Genomic DNA, 17,342 nt, shown 5'->3' with positions numbered 1-17,342 from the left:
GTCTTTAGTTTGTTATAGCTGATGTTGCTGAGGCAAAGGGTATATCCTTAGACTTTCTCATATTGCTGCATGATCTGGAGGATAATGCACATGTTCTATATCTAGCCTGTATACACTTTAACACATTACATGAAAACCTTTATTTTTACTGTGATACTAAATACTAAAGTCAATACTAAACTGTTGAATGGAACGATAGCTGAATACAAGCACTGAGTGCTTAAAAATTTCATAATAAAGTGATATTTAGCAGCACAGCAAATATACCTGTTGTAGTAAAGTTAACTGTCATATGTTTCCCAAAAGCAGAATTGATGTTCCTAGCCATTTTTTCACTGGACATAATAGCACAGTTTCATGATGTTGTTTTCTAATCATGTTCCACTGCAAGTAAGAAATTAAACGTAAATACCCTGGTTTGGGCCAGACAACTTTGTGCTGGTTCCTGGCACTACTGAGGTTGTTGAACGTTGTGTTTTATTCTTGCTCTACTTACCAAAAACCATTTACCAAACATTGTGCTCCAGGAGTGACAGGTGCAGCCTCTTACATAGAAGACTTAAGCACATGTGGTTGTTCATTGTCATCAGTGCTTTACTTTTTTCCCCATTGTGTACAACTCTGTACCTTAACTATTCTAAATAGCAGTATGTAACTGAGATAGAAATGCATGTATTTCTCACACGCACTTTTCATTGAGCTCACAATTTAAATGTTTCAGTTTATTTAATTTTTTTCATTTTTTTGTTGTTGTTGTTGCACAACTTGTCACCTTAACTTATTTGGGGGTAGGGCAGTCGAAGTGGATGCCGCTTTCAGGCATGTAGCACAGAGATGTATTCTGCAAAGATGTGAGCATGTGCTTTCTGCTTGTGAATAGTCCTACTTGATTAGGATCAAAGTGACTAGTTAGGTTGCCCTAAGTAAAATGCCTGCTTCTTATCTTCTGCTGTCACCTCTTGGCAAGTCCAGCTCATGCAGCATGGCTTTGACTTGAGGAGTTATTCTGAAACCAGTGATCACCAAACGGTCATCTGATTGTTTGTAGCCAAAAAAATTCCCAAGGCTTGATTTTATTTGCAATGTGTTTCATCAGTTACTGTGGAATCCCTTGCCTCTTCCTATTGCCTGTGTAGTAGTAACAAAACATAAATACTTGCTGTTCATTTAAACTACTAAGTGGAGTCATGATATTAAGCATAGCTTGATTTCATTTTTTAACATACTAAGTGGATTTGCTTTGATGTAAGGTTCTTAAGAATTGTTATTGCATTGGTAAAAAATAAATGCAATTGTTAATGACATGGAGATATTTGCAGGGTACTATGAAAAACTGAACGCGTTCGGCTAGGCCCAAGAGTGTGTTGACATGCACCTCCCTATGGACATAATATTTATTTGGGATTGAAATAGTTATTACTTCATAAAATCTAAAACTCTCAAAATACTATATCTTTGTAAGTTATCATTAAATGTGCAAGTCTTAGATGATCTGTGCATGTATCTTAAAATAGGATTTCTACTTGGAAATAAACCTGGGCTACTTTAATTCCAAGAGATTGTACTTTTAGGAATAGTCGTTGACACACTGCAAAAGCTGTGGTGGTTCATTTACTATACATTCTACCTACTTCTTTGTAGAATGGCTCGAATCATGATTAAAAAAATGGATATAGTGGCCTGAATATCAGTAAATACTTCAGGTTTGTGATAATTCAAACTTACAGGTTGAAAAGTGAAGTAGCAGAGACAATGGATGCTATAACTAATGCGCTCCTTAATGCTGTGTTTTCTCTGTCTGGTATATCATCAGCAGCGGTGAGCATAGCTAGGTTTTTCTGGAGGCAGGATCCATGGCTGTATGTATTAGAGTACTGCTTTTGTTAATTGTCCTGTCTTTGTTGATTGGTATATGAAGATCAGCTCTAGCTCTGGGCTTACTGAAGCTTTTTAGGATTATTAATGTCTGGTTTCTGTTTTTATCCTCTCTTTCAGGTAAAATATTAAGAAAAATTGTTTAAAATGTGGCCATTTTTGCTATCACTGATGCAGTCATGCTGTAAGAGGAAATCCTTTTCAGGCCTATTAGAATAGGAAATGCCAGTCAGTCTAAATAAGAGTAAAGTTTCCAGTTGTCTGTGCTTTCACCACAAATCCTAAAGTCAAGGTTCTTTCAGGGCACGTTCCATAAACAGACTTAAACCAGGCAAACAGAAGTAAATTCGTTCAGTACCTTTAGCTAATCATTTTCTCAAGCACACTCTCTTGTGACTTGCAGATGACTTTTTTCGTAACCTTTTATACTGATCGACTTCTTATATCTTAATGCTGAATGAGCTCTTAAATTCATTTCCATACATGGAGAAGGGTAATAGCTCCAAGGTAGCATTCATAACTGACAGGGATGTACACAGTGCGTATGACATTCGTGATGCAAACACAACATTCGTCGAGAGTATCTACCTTGTCTGAGTTGAAACAAACAAAAAAAAATGAATGAGCAAAGGTGTTTTAAATTACTGAAGCATTTATTCCATACCAAAATTGACACATTGACATATTAACTAGCAGTGGGATGCAAGCTTCTTGGGGAGAGGAGTAATTTGCCCCTGAAATAGCATTTAAATATTTCTTCAGACAGCAAATATTTTTCCTTTATCAAAGTTCACTTTCTGCAGTCTGGCAACATATACAGTTCTTAAAGATTTTCATGGGAGCTGTGTGCATAAAGTAATAGTAAAAATAAACGTCACAAATCTTGGTGGATGATTGTTAAATGATCAAGCACACTGTCTCGATTCGTTCTTCCGCACCATGTGTGAGCAAACTCCTTTCAGGATTGTAGCTCTTCGCACTTGTGTCAGTCTTCCCACATTTCCTATTTGCCATCATATTATTTGGCTCAAAGTATAACCGGTAGCTCAGTGGCTTGGATTTTACGTGTCTCTAATGTACTTTGTCAACTTCAGAAGCAAAAGAGTTAGCCAAATCCAGAGCAGTGCTTGTTTTGTTGTTTTTTTTTTAAAAAAAAAGTATGTGACTTTACTCGCTGTTAATCCCCATTCTACGGGAAACCATTGATATTGAAACTAGCACAATATTCATATGCGTTTTAATTCCCTCCAACAAGATACTGAAGAGTTTTGGCATAAGGTTTATTGCTTCACCGGTGCTTGTCCTCAGATATATGTTTTTTAAAATCTCTTATATTTGGAGCAATTTGGTGGTATTTTGCTGACCTTGGCATGAATTAAAAAAAACCTGCAAAACTCAAATTTTTATGCTGCGTTCTCAAGCCCCAGTGGTTTTCTTAATATGCTTGGTATTGGCAGAGAGTAAAGTGTGATATAAATGATTTGAATTCATTTTGCTGTGTATCTCCCTCAAATTGTAATGATGCTTTTTCTGCTCCACCTATAGCTTCCTGCAGATTTCACAAAGCTGCACCTTACTGACAGTCTCCACCCACAGGTGACCCACGTTTCATCTAGTCACTCAGGATGTAGCATCACTAGTGATTCAGGAAGCAGCAGCCTTTCTGATATCTACCAGGTAAGACGGGAGTGGATGTTGATGGGAGGTGCAATTGCCAACAGTTTTGACGTTAATAGCTGAACGCCTATGCTATTGCATGTTGTCAGTTTTTGTCTGAAGCAGCACTCGATGGATTTCAAAAAACTAATTTTTGTTTGAATCGTAACAATTTCAGGGTTTTATCTGCTGCATACTAGATCTGATGTTTGTGAAAACTCAGCAAACAATCTGCAGCACAGTGACATGAAGTGTGTTGCCTTAGTTTGTCAGGATCTGAGTCAGCAACATTTCAGGATTGTTCTTCCTTAATTTTGTTTGCAATTTGTGATTTTGGGGGTAGGAAATGTTCCTGAACTTCAGCATGGAGAGCCAGTGTGGCCTCTCCAGCCGAGGTCCCTGGTGGGACCTAGGAGGTAAAGGGGCTTTGTTCCTGGCTCCAGCACTTCACCTCGTCTTCCTGTCTGCCCAATTTGCCCTATGTAGAACAACAGCTGTGACGGTTAGTGCTAGAAGACTAGACTTTGACATCTGCTTGCGAGAAGTGCACGTGAGCTGGGCATTGGGACTAAAAGCTGGATCAGAAGTTCAAAACTATAGACTTAGGACCTTGTAATTTGAGGGATTTTTCTTCTTGATGCTGTATTTTACAGTTCTTAGAGGTGTTGGCTTCAAAATCTAGAACATATTCAGTGGCAGGGAGCAAGAAACATGCAGTGAGCAGCCTGTGCTGGCCTGACTTGAGAGGCATATTCCAGTTTTTCCCACCCCGTAGAGACCTGGTGCCAGCATCTTGGTTGTGCTTTCTCTTCTGGCTGTCCTGGGAAAGATGGAGAGGTTGAACTGGTGAGACTTTTTAAGTTGTTATACTTCTGGGGGCTGCTTGTCATAAAGATCTATGTTCTCTGGAGCAGCTTGAGTTTGGAGAGATTTACTGTGAAACTGATCCAGAGGGTCCCTAGAACACTTGGGATGTGCATGCTTCCTCTAAATAGAAATTAGAAAAAAATCTGAAATAAGAGGTTTAGATACTTCATTTGATGTTTACAGTTCTTGCAGTGTCAAAGAGGAGGATTTGTCCTCCTTGTGAGAAACTATAGCAATTTGTTATTCTGAAAGAATTGAATAAAATCTAATTAAAATGTTGTTCTATCAAAATAATCATAAAAAATTTAATGAGACCAGTTCTATGTGAAGTACTGTTTACTAGAAAAGGAATAATGTTTGTTTGGGATGCTTTTAAAAATGCAAATGTAGCCATTTAAGCAATGGGAAAAGCCTGATCTATACAAATACATGCAAGTTCAGCTGTGAGCATAGTTGTAGCATGTAGTCTGCTTCAGGTGAATAAGCTTGTAGGCTTTTCTGTGGGAGAAGATAGGCTATAAAAAGGTCCCAGTTCAATTTAGATACTAATTGCAATAATGCAAAGGTTTATTTTTGTGAAAAATGTCAAAGTAGCTGAACACTTTAGGCATAGCATGTGCCAGTCAAGTATGTTTGTCAGAATTTCTTCTGAGAGAGGATTACTTCGAGACAGGATTTAGATTTATTACTGTGAGGGTGAAGAAGATCTAAAATCAGCTTTGTTCTTCAAGTCTTCTGTGGATTTTCATACCTTTCATTCCGAAGAGTCTACATTTTAACATGAAAATAACAAGTACCTCTAGAGACACAGCTGTAGGTGGCATTTAGTTATAGTCATACAGTTACTCTCTAGATAAGTTGGAAGTAAATTTTTGCAGAGTTTCAGCAAAACTTTTATAACTGTGAAAAGGATCACTCAGATTCTGGGGGGAAAAAAAATATACAGAAGCTTCAGAAAATACATCTTTCTGTACTCACCAACCTGGTGTATGACTCCCGTAATACGTCCTGTTTGCAGTAATGGAATCAATGGGGTGGTTGGTGTTTGAAGAGAGTGAATGGTTTTGTGAACTATTTACAGGGGGAAGAACGTTTACTTTTTTAATATTCTTTTAAATATAATTTTAAAAAATGATTGAGGATACCTTGCCATTCTTGGTGATCTTAAAAAATATTACCTGGTTTCTTAAATAAATCTACCTCATTTAAATTTACCTCATTTAAATACCTCATTTAAAGATGTCTTGGCACAGATGTATTGAACTGTGTAATTGTACAGTGTCACAGTAAGTATTAAAATGACCTATGTCTTTAACAACATTGAGAAATATGAGCATGTATTGTGGAATGTAGCCCCATGTTTTTGTGTTAATACACATACTTGAAGAAACATATATAAAAAAATGAATTGGTAAGTTCAGGTGTGGAAACTGATAAACGTAAGGTTCTTAAATTATTGAATTTAACTTTATGGTACCAAGTATTGTTTGATTTAATGACTTTAATGCATCAGTTAGTCTCTCTCAATTATTTGTCTTTTAATTCTCTCCCAAGTGTTTATTCAGAAACAGTAAACTGTAAACAAATCATCTACATGTCATTTTTTTTACTTCAGTTTTAATCGGTCTTGGGCAAAGGTCAGTATCGTTGTTGCTCTGATTCTTGTTTTGTATATAATGTCATTTTTATGTTCAGTAGAATGGACTTCTATTTATTATGCCTAAGTAGAAAGGAATGATTTAGAAGGATTGCCATCTTATCTTTCAATTGATAAATACAATAAATGCTTTGGTTTTTTTCAATTATACTGTTAATTAGATCTTTACTGTTGAAATCTGAGTTAATGATATGTCACGGTTTGCATACTAGTAAGTTTTAGTTCTGTAGCCTTAAAAGCAGCTGTTTGCAGTGAAAATACGTTCATGGCCTTTTAAGATTTTTTTGAATAAATCATGAAGCTGAATCTTCAGATGCTTTCAGCATTGAGCTGAGAATATTTCCTTTTAAATATTAATGCTGTAACTAAATTTGTTTGTCAGATGTTGCACATGAAAGAACTTCTTTTAGGATAAGAGGTACTTATCAAAATAAAATAAATAATCCTTTGTGTTTACCCCACCCAAGTCTCAAAAATATTTCAGGTGCCATTCAGTAAGGTCCTTAAATGTTGTTTACTTTTATTTTAGGAAGTAAGTTCATAAAGTGACTAACCCTGTAATGTGACTGGAGAGGAAGGGGATGCTGAATGTTAATAGATTGTGTGCCGGCTTGTATTTGCCAAGAACAATACTTGTGTTGATTTGGCAAAGCAAATCGTTCACTGCTGCTTCTCATGTATGGCTGCGCACTCCTGTTTCTCATGCTTAGTTAACGCTTCCTGTATGGAAGCACGTACCTGTTCCTATATGCTCCTAAATGCTTCCTATACCTGTCACATATATTACCAGATGATGATCCCAGTTTGAGAGCGAGGAGATTTAAGCCTGTGAATGCGTGTTGTTCCCCCTCCCTGTTTTGGGAAGGCGTTGTCGAGTTGGCTCAGCTCTGTCCTTTGCCAGCCTTCCTTTGCCTTATCCTGTCCTCGGCCCGGTGGCTTCCTGCCGGCCCTGTGTGCCCGCTGGTGTCTGCCCAGATACTCCCGGCGGTACAGGAAACTGGGTACATCCTTTCCGAGACCCTCCCAGGATGTGTGTATTGCTTGGAAATTTTCAAGATGTCAACTTTGTTTTCTCACGAGTCTGATACCGTAACTCTTAGAAGAAAGGTCTACCTTCCAAAAAGTCTTCCTGAGAGAGCCCAAACCTTTATCTCCCAAACCAGAGAGTCCATGCAGCCTGCCCCTAAGTCGCTGTATGCAAAATGAAGAGGTTTTACCTTAAGATTGTCAGTCTTTCTAACTGTATCAGCCTCTGCAGTGCAGGGCTCTGGGTAATGCAAGGACGTCTGAAACGGCTCAGGTGAATTGGGTCCTACTGAGCTCCCCCCCGGCCTTTTCCGCTAAGTCCTGTGCGCAGTACCTGATCACTCTTGGTGAGTCTGGGTCCTCTAACCTGTTTGCAATTAATAGCCTAGGAGTAACTTCCAGAGGCCTTGTTCTGTATGCCTGTGGGCTCAGCAAATGTTGCTCCATTTTGAAAAAAATGGCAATTAGTTGGCCATAGGGGAGGACGCTGTTCCTGGTGTGCGTCGTCTGGATTATTATGTTCTTCCATCTCTAGGGAGGAGTAGTGCTCAGACTGACTTCTGTGACAGATGTGGGCTGCTATGCTGTAAATTTTGTAGTAGGTAATGAAAGAATAAATATGAAGAGAGAGAGAGAGCAGTAAAAATCATAGGCTGAAGGAGTTTTAAGGTATTTCATGGCCATTTGCGTTCATGTTAGTAGAGTATGAAAAAATAATTTTACTACCTTATATTTATGTGATTTGTATGCATGTAATAGTTGTAATTGATTGTTATATATATATATATATGATAATTCTTTAACAAACAAATACATATTATAATTACATGGATTGACTTTCATAGCAACTTATTTATATTGTAATCTGTTGCCCAGTGAGTTGAAACCTAATGTAAAACAAAACCCCAGCCATGTTTTCTGTCTGTGGAAAAGCTGGATCCAACGTGCCTATATAATGACAGGAGGAAATCTTTCAAGCTACTGGAACTTTTGCAAGTGATTTCATGAGAGGTGTAGTGCCAATGTCCTTAGTATTTTGTATCAGTATTGGCTTATAAATTCTGAAGTAAAAAATGAATATTTTCACTAATAAACAATCTTGATTTCATTTTTTAGTTTATTTTTTAGCTCTTAAACTACAATGATCGAAAAATCAGGTGAGGGTGGTTTTTTTTGAGCTGAGCTTGGCTGCTTGCTTTGTTAGCTTCATGGACTTGAAGGACTGCAGCAGACAAGGAACATATTTCTGCTTTGCTCGACACGTGTCTTCTATGCTTTTTTAATTTATAATTTTTTTTCCAGTATTTTTTTGCTTGCATGTTTGGAGATTTAGGTGGTGATATTGGTCACAAAGGGGATTTATTATTCAAAATGATGCATTTTTTAAAAAAAGTCTAGGCTAAAATATTCTGTTTAAAATACTAAGAAATCAGTAGTTCATGTGGTTAATTTTAAGGGTTTTCTAGTTTTTTTTTCTCTTTATATTGTTAAGATCAGCTGGAAGTTTTTTCCCCAAACCAGTGTGGAAAAGAAAGCCGTGAAGGCCACCAAAAACAGAGCCAGTCATCTTGTAAGCAGTTCTCCAAGTCTTCCCACTTTCTTTCCCGTAGTAAAGCTGCTATGTGTGTGCAGGTGTGTGTGATGAAGCAGTTATAATATGGGAGGGAGAGTTACTTGATTGTGAAGGTATAGAACTGTTGGATAAGCCAACATCCCCCTTGGCCTCTTCTGATCTTTTTCTCAACAGATACCCAAAAAATGGTTGGAGAAGGAAATGAGGCAGTAAAGGAGGTCATCTTCTTTAGGTGTTCATGTTGTCCATCACCTCTCTCATTATGTCCATGTTCGTGATGCCTCCAAAAAATGAAAGACCAGTAGAGTTGGGCTTAATCAGTTTCCTCTAGTCTAAAGGGAACAATAAGGTCTTCCATTTCCCTAGTCTGCCCAGTTCGACCTAAGGGGAATGAATGATAGTTCTTTTTTTTTGATTTTTTTTTTTTTTTCCTCCCTCCCCCCCTCCTAGAATTAGTCAAGGAGCCAAAGGCTGAGAAAACTTACACAAGGCTCCTTCACTTTCCCTCTTTTCCTAGTCATTTCATGGTATTTGTTTAATTAGTTGTTATTACTCAAATCTAGAAGTGACTTTGGTCTTGGAGATCCTTAGCAGTTGGAACAACCATTTTTGTATTACTACAATACTAGCCTTTATACACACTGCTTAAAATTGGGCAGGTCTCCTTAGGTACCAAATGTGAAATAACTCTTCACCTCAGGCTTGAAAATGTCTGTCTTAAGTCTCCTGACTTTCTTGTTGGTGATGTGACAAATAAAATATAAGGCTGTCATTATGGGATTCCTTTGAAGCTTCAGCAAATTTTTCATGTCATCTTTCCAACTGTGAAGAAAATTTTCATTGCAACTGGTGTTCAGAGAGACATTGTTTTGTACTTAAGCTGCAACTAGCATTTTTCTTACATGCAATTTCTTTAGATTTATTTAAGTGAAGCTAATTTCCCTTATTACCGGAGAAAGAAAGGACAACGTGCACCCATGAAAGCACTGATTTCTGAGGTGTATTTCATCCTTGATTAAACGTCCCGGGAAGTGCTAAGCCTCATGATTGACTGTAGTACAAATTCTGTAGGGTATTCATCTTGTGTTCTGGATTTTCTACTGCTGAGGTTTATAAGGAAGCCTCTGTCCTCAAAGGAGCTGATTGAGATTTTTCTCTTTAGTCTTACACAAATGTATCGCTATTGCTTCATAACTGAGGGTTCCTGTGTGGACATGCTTGATTTTCCTAACACATGAGGGAGTACAAAAGTACTCGAAGTAGGTGGGTTATAAAGTTTAATGTGTCAGCAAGAGGACTGTGAAACTTTAATGCCATACTTGATGCTACTAAGCCTAAAGAAGCTGTTTGCAATGGTTTTTTAGATAAATCGGTGCATGCTTTTAACATGAAGACAGATCCAATTATTCTTAATAATGTAACAAAACTCATGCAAAATTTTTTGCGTGTATAAACAGAAGGAGTCCTCGTGGGATGAGTTGTTTGATTCTTTACTACTATGAATGCATGTTGCCTATGTGGAAAGGCTACATTTGTGTTCCTTTCGCGTAATCATAACATTTTCAGAAAGTTGCTTGAAAAAAATGTATTTTTTTTCTCAAAAGATTAGGTTTATTTTTAAAGATGTCCTAAGTTAAATTAATAAATTTTCTTGCTATGCTGTGGATTGTTGCATTCAATTCTGAGCTGCTTTGTTGCAGTGGTTTGTATTTTTTGATAACTAGTAAGTTAGAAATAGTTGCTTTATCATTCAGGTTTCTACAAATAACTTCAGTTGTCAAAAAGATTTAATTAGCTTTGTAAAAAGTGATCATCTCCAGGAAATGCTTGTAGCCTTTAGTAATATTTTTGAAGTATTTTCTGAATACAAGGTTCTATTTAATTTCATTGTGATAATTTTTTTTAAATAGCATCAGCTTTTCTTGATAATCAAGCTTCAACTTCTGTCCAGTTTTGTTTTATCATTTTAAGACAGTCCAATAATTTGTCTTTTAATAATCAGATTTTGTACAGTATGTGGAATTTTCTCAGGTATGTTAGCATTGTGTGACTAAATTTAGTTCTGCATTCATTTTACTAATGTGCTTTTGAGAGAGCTTAATCTGGGCAGTTGCTTGTTAGTAGTGGGAAGGTTTGCAAAATTGATTGTGAATTAGTCAGTGCCCACTGTCACTGGAATTGTCACTGTTGGAGACTTCCGCTTCTGACCGATCGGTGTCATAAGTTGTGTGTCTACTGACTCATCGTCACTAATTTTTTCCACCAGTCACTTTTGATGAAGGCTATTTTGTGAGAGTAGTTAGAGCAACTGTTTCAAATATATCATAGGGAACATGCATGTTAAGCACTGTAATACTGCTATCAGTGCTATCGTTTTTGTGGTTTGTTTGTATGCCAGTATAACATCCTTCTTTATCCTGCTTAAGAAATGCTCAGCATTTTTTCTTTAAAAAAAAACCCTAAAGGGAGAATAATTTGAATATTGTGTAGGTGCTGTTATGCTTTTTGTATTAACAAGGCCCTGTTACAAAGTTTGTGTTGTGCTGTAGGACAGAAGCATTTAAGAATGACACTAGCTGCCCTGATCTGTCTCCAGCCATATGCTACCATTCATAAGGTGGCTGTGTATCATGGCATTAAAGTAACAGATGTCAGCCACAGCTAGTGGGGCAGGAATAGGGAAGATGATTCTACGAAAATACCAACGTAATTTGTTTTACCTTCTCTGTGTTTGGAGGGTGACCTAGTTTTGGGTGGGCTTTTTTAACCAGTGTGAGGGACAGATTGATAAAAGAGGCTTTAGTAGCTGTGTTTGCCCCATGTAATATTTTTAAAACAGACATGAATGCACTGTGTGCTTCCAGAGTCTCAGAAACAAACCATCCCTATAAGGCGTGTGAAACTTGATTTCTCAAGCCATGGCTTAAAACTTGCTCATTAGAAGCTTGCATTTCCTTAAAAATTGTCATAGCTGAGCCTTGGCAGCTGCCATGGTATTAAATCAGGTTCTGAGAAAAAGCAGCTTTATCAGCTGTGACAGACAAATGTTTGTGGGATTTATTAAGTGTTTGGTCTTAAAACTGAATTATTAAAATGTATTTAGCTTTAGGTGCTATGCTCATGACCTCAGGCTATATGTAGACTATGTTTTCCTTTAAATTATGTTAAAATAAAGAGGTTAAGTTTTTGGCAGACATTCTGTGTAGTCCATCTGTAGTGTTTAAACAGTGACTTTCACATTTTTTCTGCATCTGTAAATTCTTACGCTGTTTATCAGTGAACGAAAGCCATAGTTAACCATTGTCAACTGGAATTGTAGAAGAAAAATACAGTCCTCGGTTACTGGGAGATAGCAAAATTCTTGTAGTGTTTTGATGCTGTACGTATTTCCCAAAACTGCCTACTTAAAATCATATTGCGTTCATAAGTGTCTGAAAATGTAAAGTTGGACTGGGAACAGAAACTGTTTTAAATGAACTGTTTATTTAAAAAATATATATTCAGCTAATATTCCAAGAAATTGTTCCTTGAAATACAGCTGCCTTCAATTGTCCCAAGACCTACTGATTAAATAATGTATGTTGAATCCTGTTTATGTGTGGCTGATTGAAACAAGTGTTAAAAGCCCTGTTTAAATAATGGTTGTGGGTTGATTAATGGTTAGTTGTTTTAAAAAGATATGTAAAGAAAAAAGCATTATAAACAATATTAAGGGAATTTATGAGCGATCTGTTAGATAATAAATTCATTTCTGTAGATTTAACTAGAGAACTGTAGCAGTGAAGAACACATTTGAATGGTTTCTTTTTTTTAATTGTTTATTCATGAATTTAGGCTACAGAAAGTGAGGCTGGTGATATGGATCTTAGTGGGTTGCCAGAGACAGCAGTGGATTCTGAGGATGATGATGATGAAGAAGACATTGAAAGAGCATCAGATCCTTTGATGAGTAGGGATATTGTTAGAGACTGCTTGGAGAAAGACCCAATAGACAGGACAGATGATGACATTGGTGAGTATTGCAACGTAGTAAAATACTGTCAGACTTGTTCTTCTTCACCAAAAAAAAATTACTTTTTGAGCTTGAGGTTTTTAATCACTGGCTTTTATAGTTGGTAAGTTTAGCATTAATTCTGTAAGGTGATTCACAGAAGCCATAAATTCAGCCAGTGAACGAGTACAAAGAATAAGAGGAAAACACACATGATATGGGTGAAAAGTATTAGTTGCTGGCTCTTTAGATAGCAAGCTTCAACTTGTAGTTGATATCAGAACTGGTTTATGAAGTAAACATCATTGTGTATTGGAAAATAGTTAGACCTTGGCAAAGTTAATGTTAACGTCAACACTGGATGCTTGTTGCATTAAATTTTTTAATTGTAAGTTGTGATGTTGTGTCTCTTTTTAACCACAGTTTGTGTTAAACATGGGAGCCGTTAAGACCTTTACGTAAATGTGCATCTAATCAAAAGTAATTTGTTATGTTAATGTACAGGCTAATGCATTGAAAGCAAAGCAGAACTAGAATTCAAATTCTTAAGATTTCTAATCTAATCTGTGTCACTGGCTGAGTTTTAATTTTTTTCTTTTATCAACGTATGACTAAATGATGATTAAGGTTGATTAGCAGGTGATTAAGGGACTGGAGCATTTATTATATGAGGAAGAGCTAAGAGAGCTGGGACTGTTCAGCCTGGAGAAGAGAAAGCTCAGGGGATCTCATCAATGTGTACAAACACCTAGAGCCGAGGGTGCAAAGATGACAGAGCCAGGCTTTTCTCAGTGGTGCCCAGTGAGAGGAGCAGCAGCAATGGGCACAAACTGAAACACAGGAGACTCCGTCTGACCGCCAGGAAACACTTACTTTACTGTGAGGGTGACCGAGCACTGGCAGAGTTTGCCCAGAGAGGTGGTAGAGAGGTCTCCCTCCTTGGAGATACTCAGAAGCCCTCTGGACAGGGTCCTGGGCAATTGGCTGTAGCTGGCCCTGCTTGAGTAGGTGGGTTTGACCAGATGACCTCCAGAGGTCCCTTCCAACCTCAACCATTCAGTGATTCTGAGTGAATAAAAATTTAGGAAAAAGATGGGGTCCTTATAGACTACTTTCAGTAGGTTTTTTAGATCAAACTGAATGCAAAAATGTCTAGCACCTAGGGCATGTAATCCCTTAGCAGGACTACTGAGAAAAATTGAGTTCTGTAGTTATGAACAATGAAAAATGAAGATATGGGAGAAGTTCACTGGTGAGTACAAGTGCAACTCCAGTGCATGCCGAAGACAAAGCAGCAGTAGTCACCTTTAAGACAGTAATCCTGTTCTGTCTAGTCCACCCAAGGGGAACTTTGTGAATGCACCAGATGATGATCAAGTACAATTTACTTTTAAGTCTAGCCTAGGAAGGGATGGCTTTATCAATGAACTTGCTCAGTTTTGTGAGATTTCCCTTCTTAATGTCTTGCTGTGTTTTATAGCCTATTCTATTCTATATAGGCCTATCATAGTCTTAATGGAGTTATTGCCCTGGCTGGCTGGAGTGTTACAATTTCAGTGGTTGTATTTAGAGCTTTCGGTTACATTACAATTCTTCCATTATGCTGACTTCTACTTTGCAGGGCTTCTATTGATGATATGACCAGCCAGTCTGTGCCTCCAAAATGCTCAGTAATTACAACAGGCCACTGTACATGATTTATTAGTATACAGAAATGATTGTGCAGCATTTTAGCTTAAGTAGCCTCGGGCATCTTGCTGAAGAACTGCCTGTGCTGTGCTTTGTTGTTTTGACATGCACGACTCAGTGGGCTTTTTCTCCTCCAGAACAACTACTGGAATTCATGCATCAATTGCCTGCTTTCGCCAACATGACAATGTCAGTGAGGAGAGAGCTCTGTGCTGTAATGGTGTTTGCAGTTGTGGAGAGAGCAGGAACTATTGTACTGAACGATGGGGAAGAGGTCAGTAGAAGTTACTCTGGACTCTCCTGTTATACCAGACATCCCAGATTCCACAGGGTTAAGGTCCTCTTTTGTTGCTTAAAAATTGAAAAAGTGACATTGAGCAGGTAAATTAAGCCGCCTCTTGTTTTGGATTAGTTTGAAAGCTTTTGTTCAAGCACTCGCACAACATTTCTTATGCAATAAAAGCATAAGAAAATACTCTTCATAATGTACAAAATGCTTCCTGCCTATTGGAGCTGATTTGGGGAGTTTATTTCAGTGTTTAAGTGGTGTTTTAAAACCTTCTTTCTTTTTTATTTTTAAAATTTTTTTTACAGTCTTACATAAACTCTTCATTCACATTAAAGATAAACTTAAGATCCCAGTTTTCTTGAGCTGGAAATAGCTGCATATTTAAAGTAAACTAGCTTATAAATGTTTTTATTAGGTGTTAAAAAATAACTTTTCCTTTGGAAAAATGGTGAGGGTTGTATCTATATAGTATGATATTATAATGTTATGTGATTCAGTCTTCATGTATTCAACATTTGATTTGTAGCTGGATTCCTGGTCAGTCATTTTGAATGGCTCTGTGGAGGTGACGTATCCTGATGGAAGAACAGAGATACTTTGCATGGGGAACAGTTTCGGTGTTTCCCCTACCATGGAAAAAGAATATATGAAAGGAGTGATGAGAACCAAAGTGGATGACTGCCAGGTAGAGTGTCAGACTGCAATACAGGCAAAATCACATACATATAGGCATAGTGCAACTCAGTAGCCAGATGTGGTTTTATTTTAAACGGAATGTATGTAAAATCTCCAGTGTGTAACCCTGTACAATTGTTGGGAAATATGGCTCCTGCATACCCACAGTCTGGGAAATTTGAGTCTCTTCATTTGGATAGGGATCATTTTGGATGAAGAGGTTTTTCTACATGCTTTTTCCAGAACTTGAGGCCCAGCAGCCCCTTACATATATCCATTTCTTCAAACTTTCCCTTAGTAGGGTCTCAAGGTCCATTAGCCATTACAGGCTCTTTTACTTCTACCGGTAATAGCCATTCTTCCTTACTCGACTCGGCTACTGAATCTTAAAGTAATACAAGCTCTCTGTCCCATGGTTTGAGAAGAAAATCTTCTCATTTCAGGCAGTCTGGCCTTTCAAGGAAAATGCCTTGATGTTTGCTATAACACAAGCAGTCAGATGTAAGGAATGCTTCTCATAGCATAAAACTGCTAGCCTAATCTGGATATGTGGTTGCCATTTACTTATTCCCATCCAGAAAATAGTAGCTAAGCCCTGGGTGAATTAAGCATTTTGCTTGGTCCTGGTGGCTAATTAGCTTTCAGTAGCTGCCCTTTGAAATGGATGTAAATGTGTGTTAATGTAGTCACCTGGTTTAGTTTACCCATCGAACTTCCAAAAAGTGCGTAAATGGTATCTTGTTAGGATAGTTTTGCTACAAATCCAAACTGTGGGAGTGCTGTTTCAGCTACTGTTAGCTGCTGGAAATAGAAAAGGTATGTAAAAGAATTATGAAGAATGCAGGAGAAAATACTGTCTCTGTAAATCTCATGCCTTTGTCCTAAGTACGTACATGATGATTTAACAACTTTTCAATCGGAATGAACACTGTCATCTCCTTTCAGTTAAATACCCAAGTTCATATAAGAACACAGTTTAATCTTGCCCCAAAAAAGAGACAAAGGTATAAAACTTTTAACAAGTTATAGAATGCAATTCATAGTGTATACAGTATTTTTTTCCTAAGTTGTAGTGGGTGGTCTTAATTATATTTGCATAGTGTAGGTGCTAGGAATATTCTTAAGATATTTATTCTTGCACTTATTCTTGGCTGAGCAGGTGATTGTAGAAAATATTTTTTCCTGCTGTATGCTTAAATCCAGAAGTAATTTGTTTCTGTGTGCCTGCATTCATGTAATTGAATAAATGTTAGTTTTCTTAATGATTGACTTTATTAATAAAAATAGCTATGAAAAATGAAAATTATTTACAATAGCAACAGGCACAAAACCCAAAAGCTACGTTTTTTCCTTCAATCTCTTCACCCTTCTAAATACCACAGAAAAAAGCTTGCATGGGGGAAAAAATACCAGCTAGGATACTGAGCTTCAGCAGAGGGGTCAAAGCAGCCAAACAAAAATGGCTGATAATGCTAAATCATTTTGCTCTGAAGAATCTTGGTCTCCTCTAACTGCAAGATTGTAGTGAAAGGACTGTGCTTGTGTATTCATCTGCTTACTACAGCTGAGCTGCTGGAAAGACAAATTTGGCTCACTGCAGGTTGAGAAACTACTTTATCTTCTCTGTTACCAGAGTACTTGCATCTTAAGTCTAAATGCTCTTCTGAAGACTTTACCTTTTAATACTGGTGCGTGATGATTCTTTCCAGTTTGTTTGTATAGCCCAGCAAGATTATTGCCGCATCCTCAATCAAGTGGAAAAGAACATGCAGAAGGTAGAAGAGGAAGGGGAGATTGTGATGGTGAAGGAGCACAGGGAGCTTGATCGCACTGGAACAAGAAAAGGTCACATTGTCATCAAGGTAAAAGCAAAAGAGGGAGTGTCTTGCGAAAGTCTGTGTTCTATAAACTTCTAAACTTGGCAAGTTAGGTCCAGGATTAGGTGAGAGAGAGAGAGAGATATATTATAAAAATATTTATTTGAAAAGAGATATTTAATATTTCTCGTTTTTCTCTTCACAATTATGCACATTGATAACTAGAT

The 17,342-nt window shown here is 37.4% G+C and overlaps 1 protein-coding gene across 6 annotated transcripts in view; it reads left to right on the top strand.

The window, feature by feature from the left end:
* RAPGEF2 (Rap guanine nucleotide exchange factor 2) overlaps nucleotides 1-17,342 on the top strand; it is a 197,807-nt gene that overhangs the window by 145,435 nt on the left and 35,030 nt on the right. For all 6 annotated transcript variants that reach the window (XM_059818073.1, XM_059818074.1, XM_059818072.1 and 3 more), the window contains 5 exons: nucleotides 3,421-3,552; nucleotides 12,489-12,666; nucleotides 14,472-14,608; nucleotides 15,150-15,308; nucleotides 17,008-17,160. In XM_059818073.1, the coding sequence (XP_059674056.1) occupies nucleotides 3,421-3,552; nucleotides 12,489-12,666; nucleotides 14,472-14,608; nucleotides 15,150-15,308; nucleotides 17,008-17,160 (759 nt within the window). The remainder of the gene's footprint in view (nucleotides 1-3,420; nucleotides 3,553-12,488; nucleotides 12,667-14,471; nucleotides 14,609-15,149; nucleotides 15,309-17,007; nucleotides 17,161-17,342) is intronic.

The sequence above is a fragment of the Gavia stellata genome, chromosome 5 (assembly GCF_030936135.1).
Source record: "Gavia stellata isolate bGavSte3 chromosome 5, bGavSte3.hap2, whole genome shotgun sequence".
NCBI lineage: Eukaryota > Metazoa > Chordata > Aves > Gaviiformes > Gaviidae > Gavia > Gavia stellata.
This window is presented reverse-complemented; position numbering and strand designations above follow the sequence as displayed.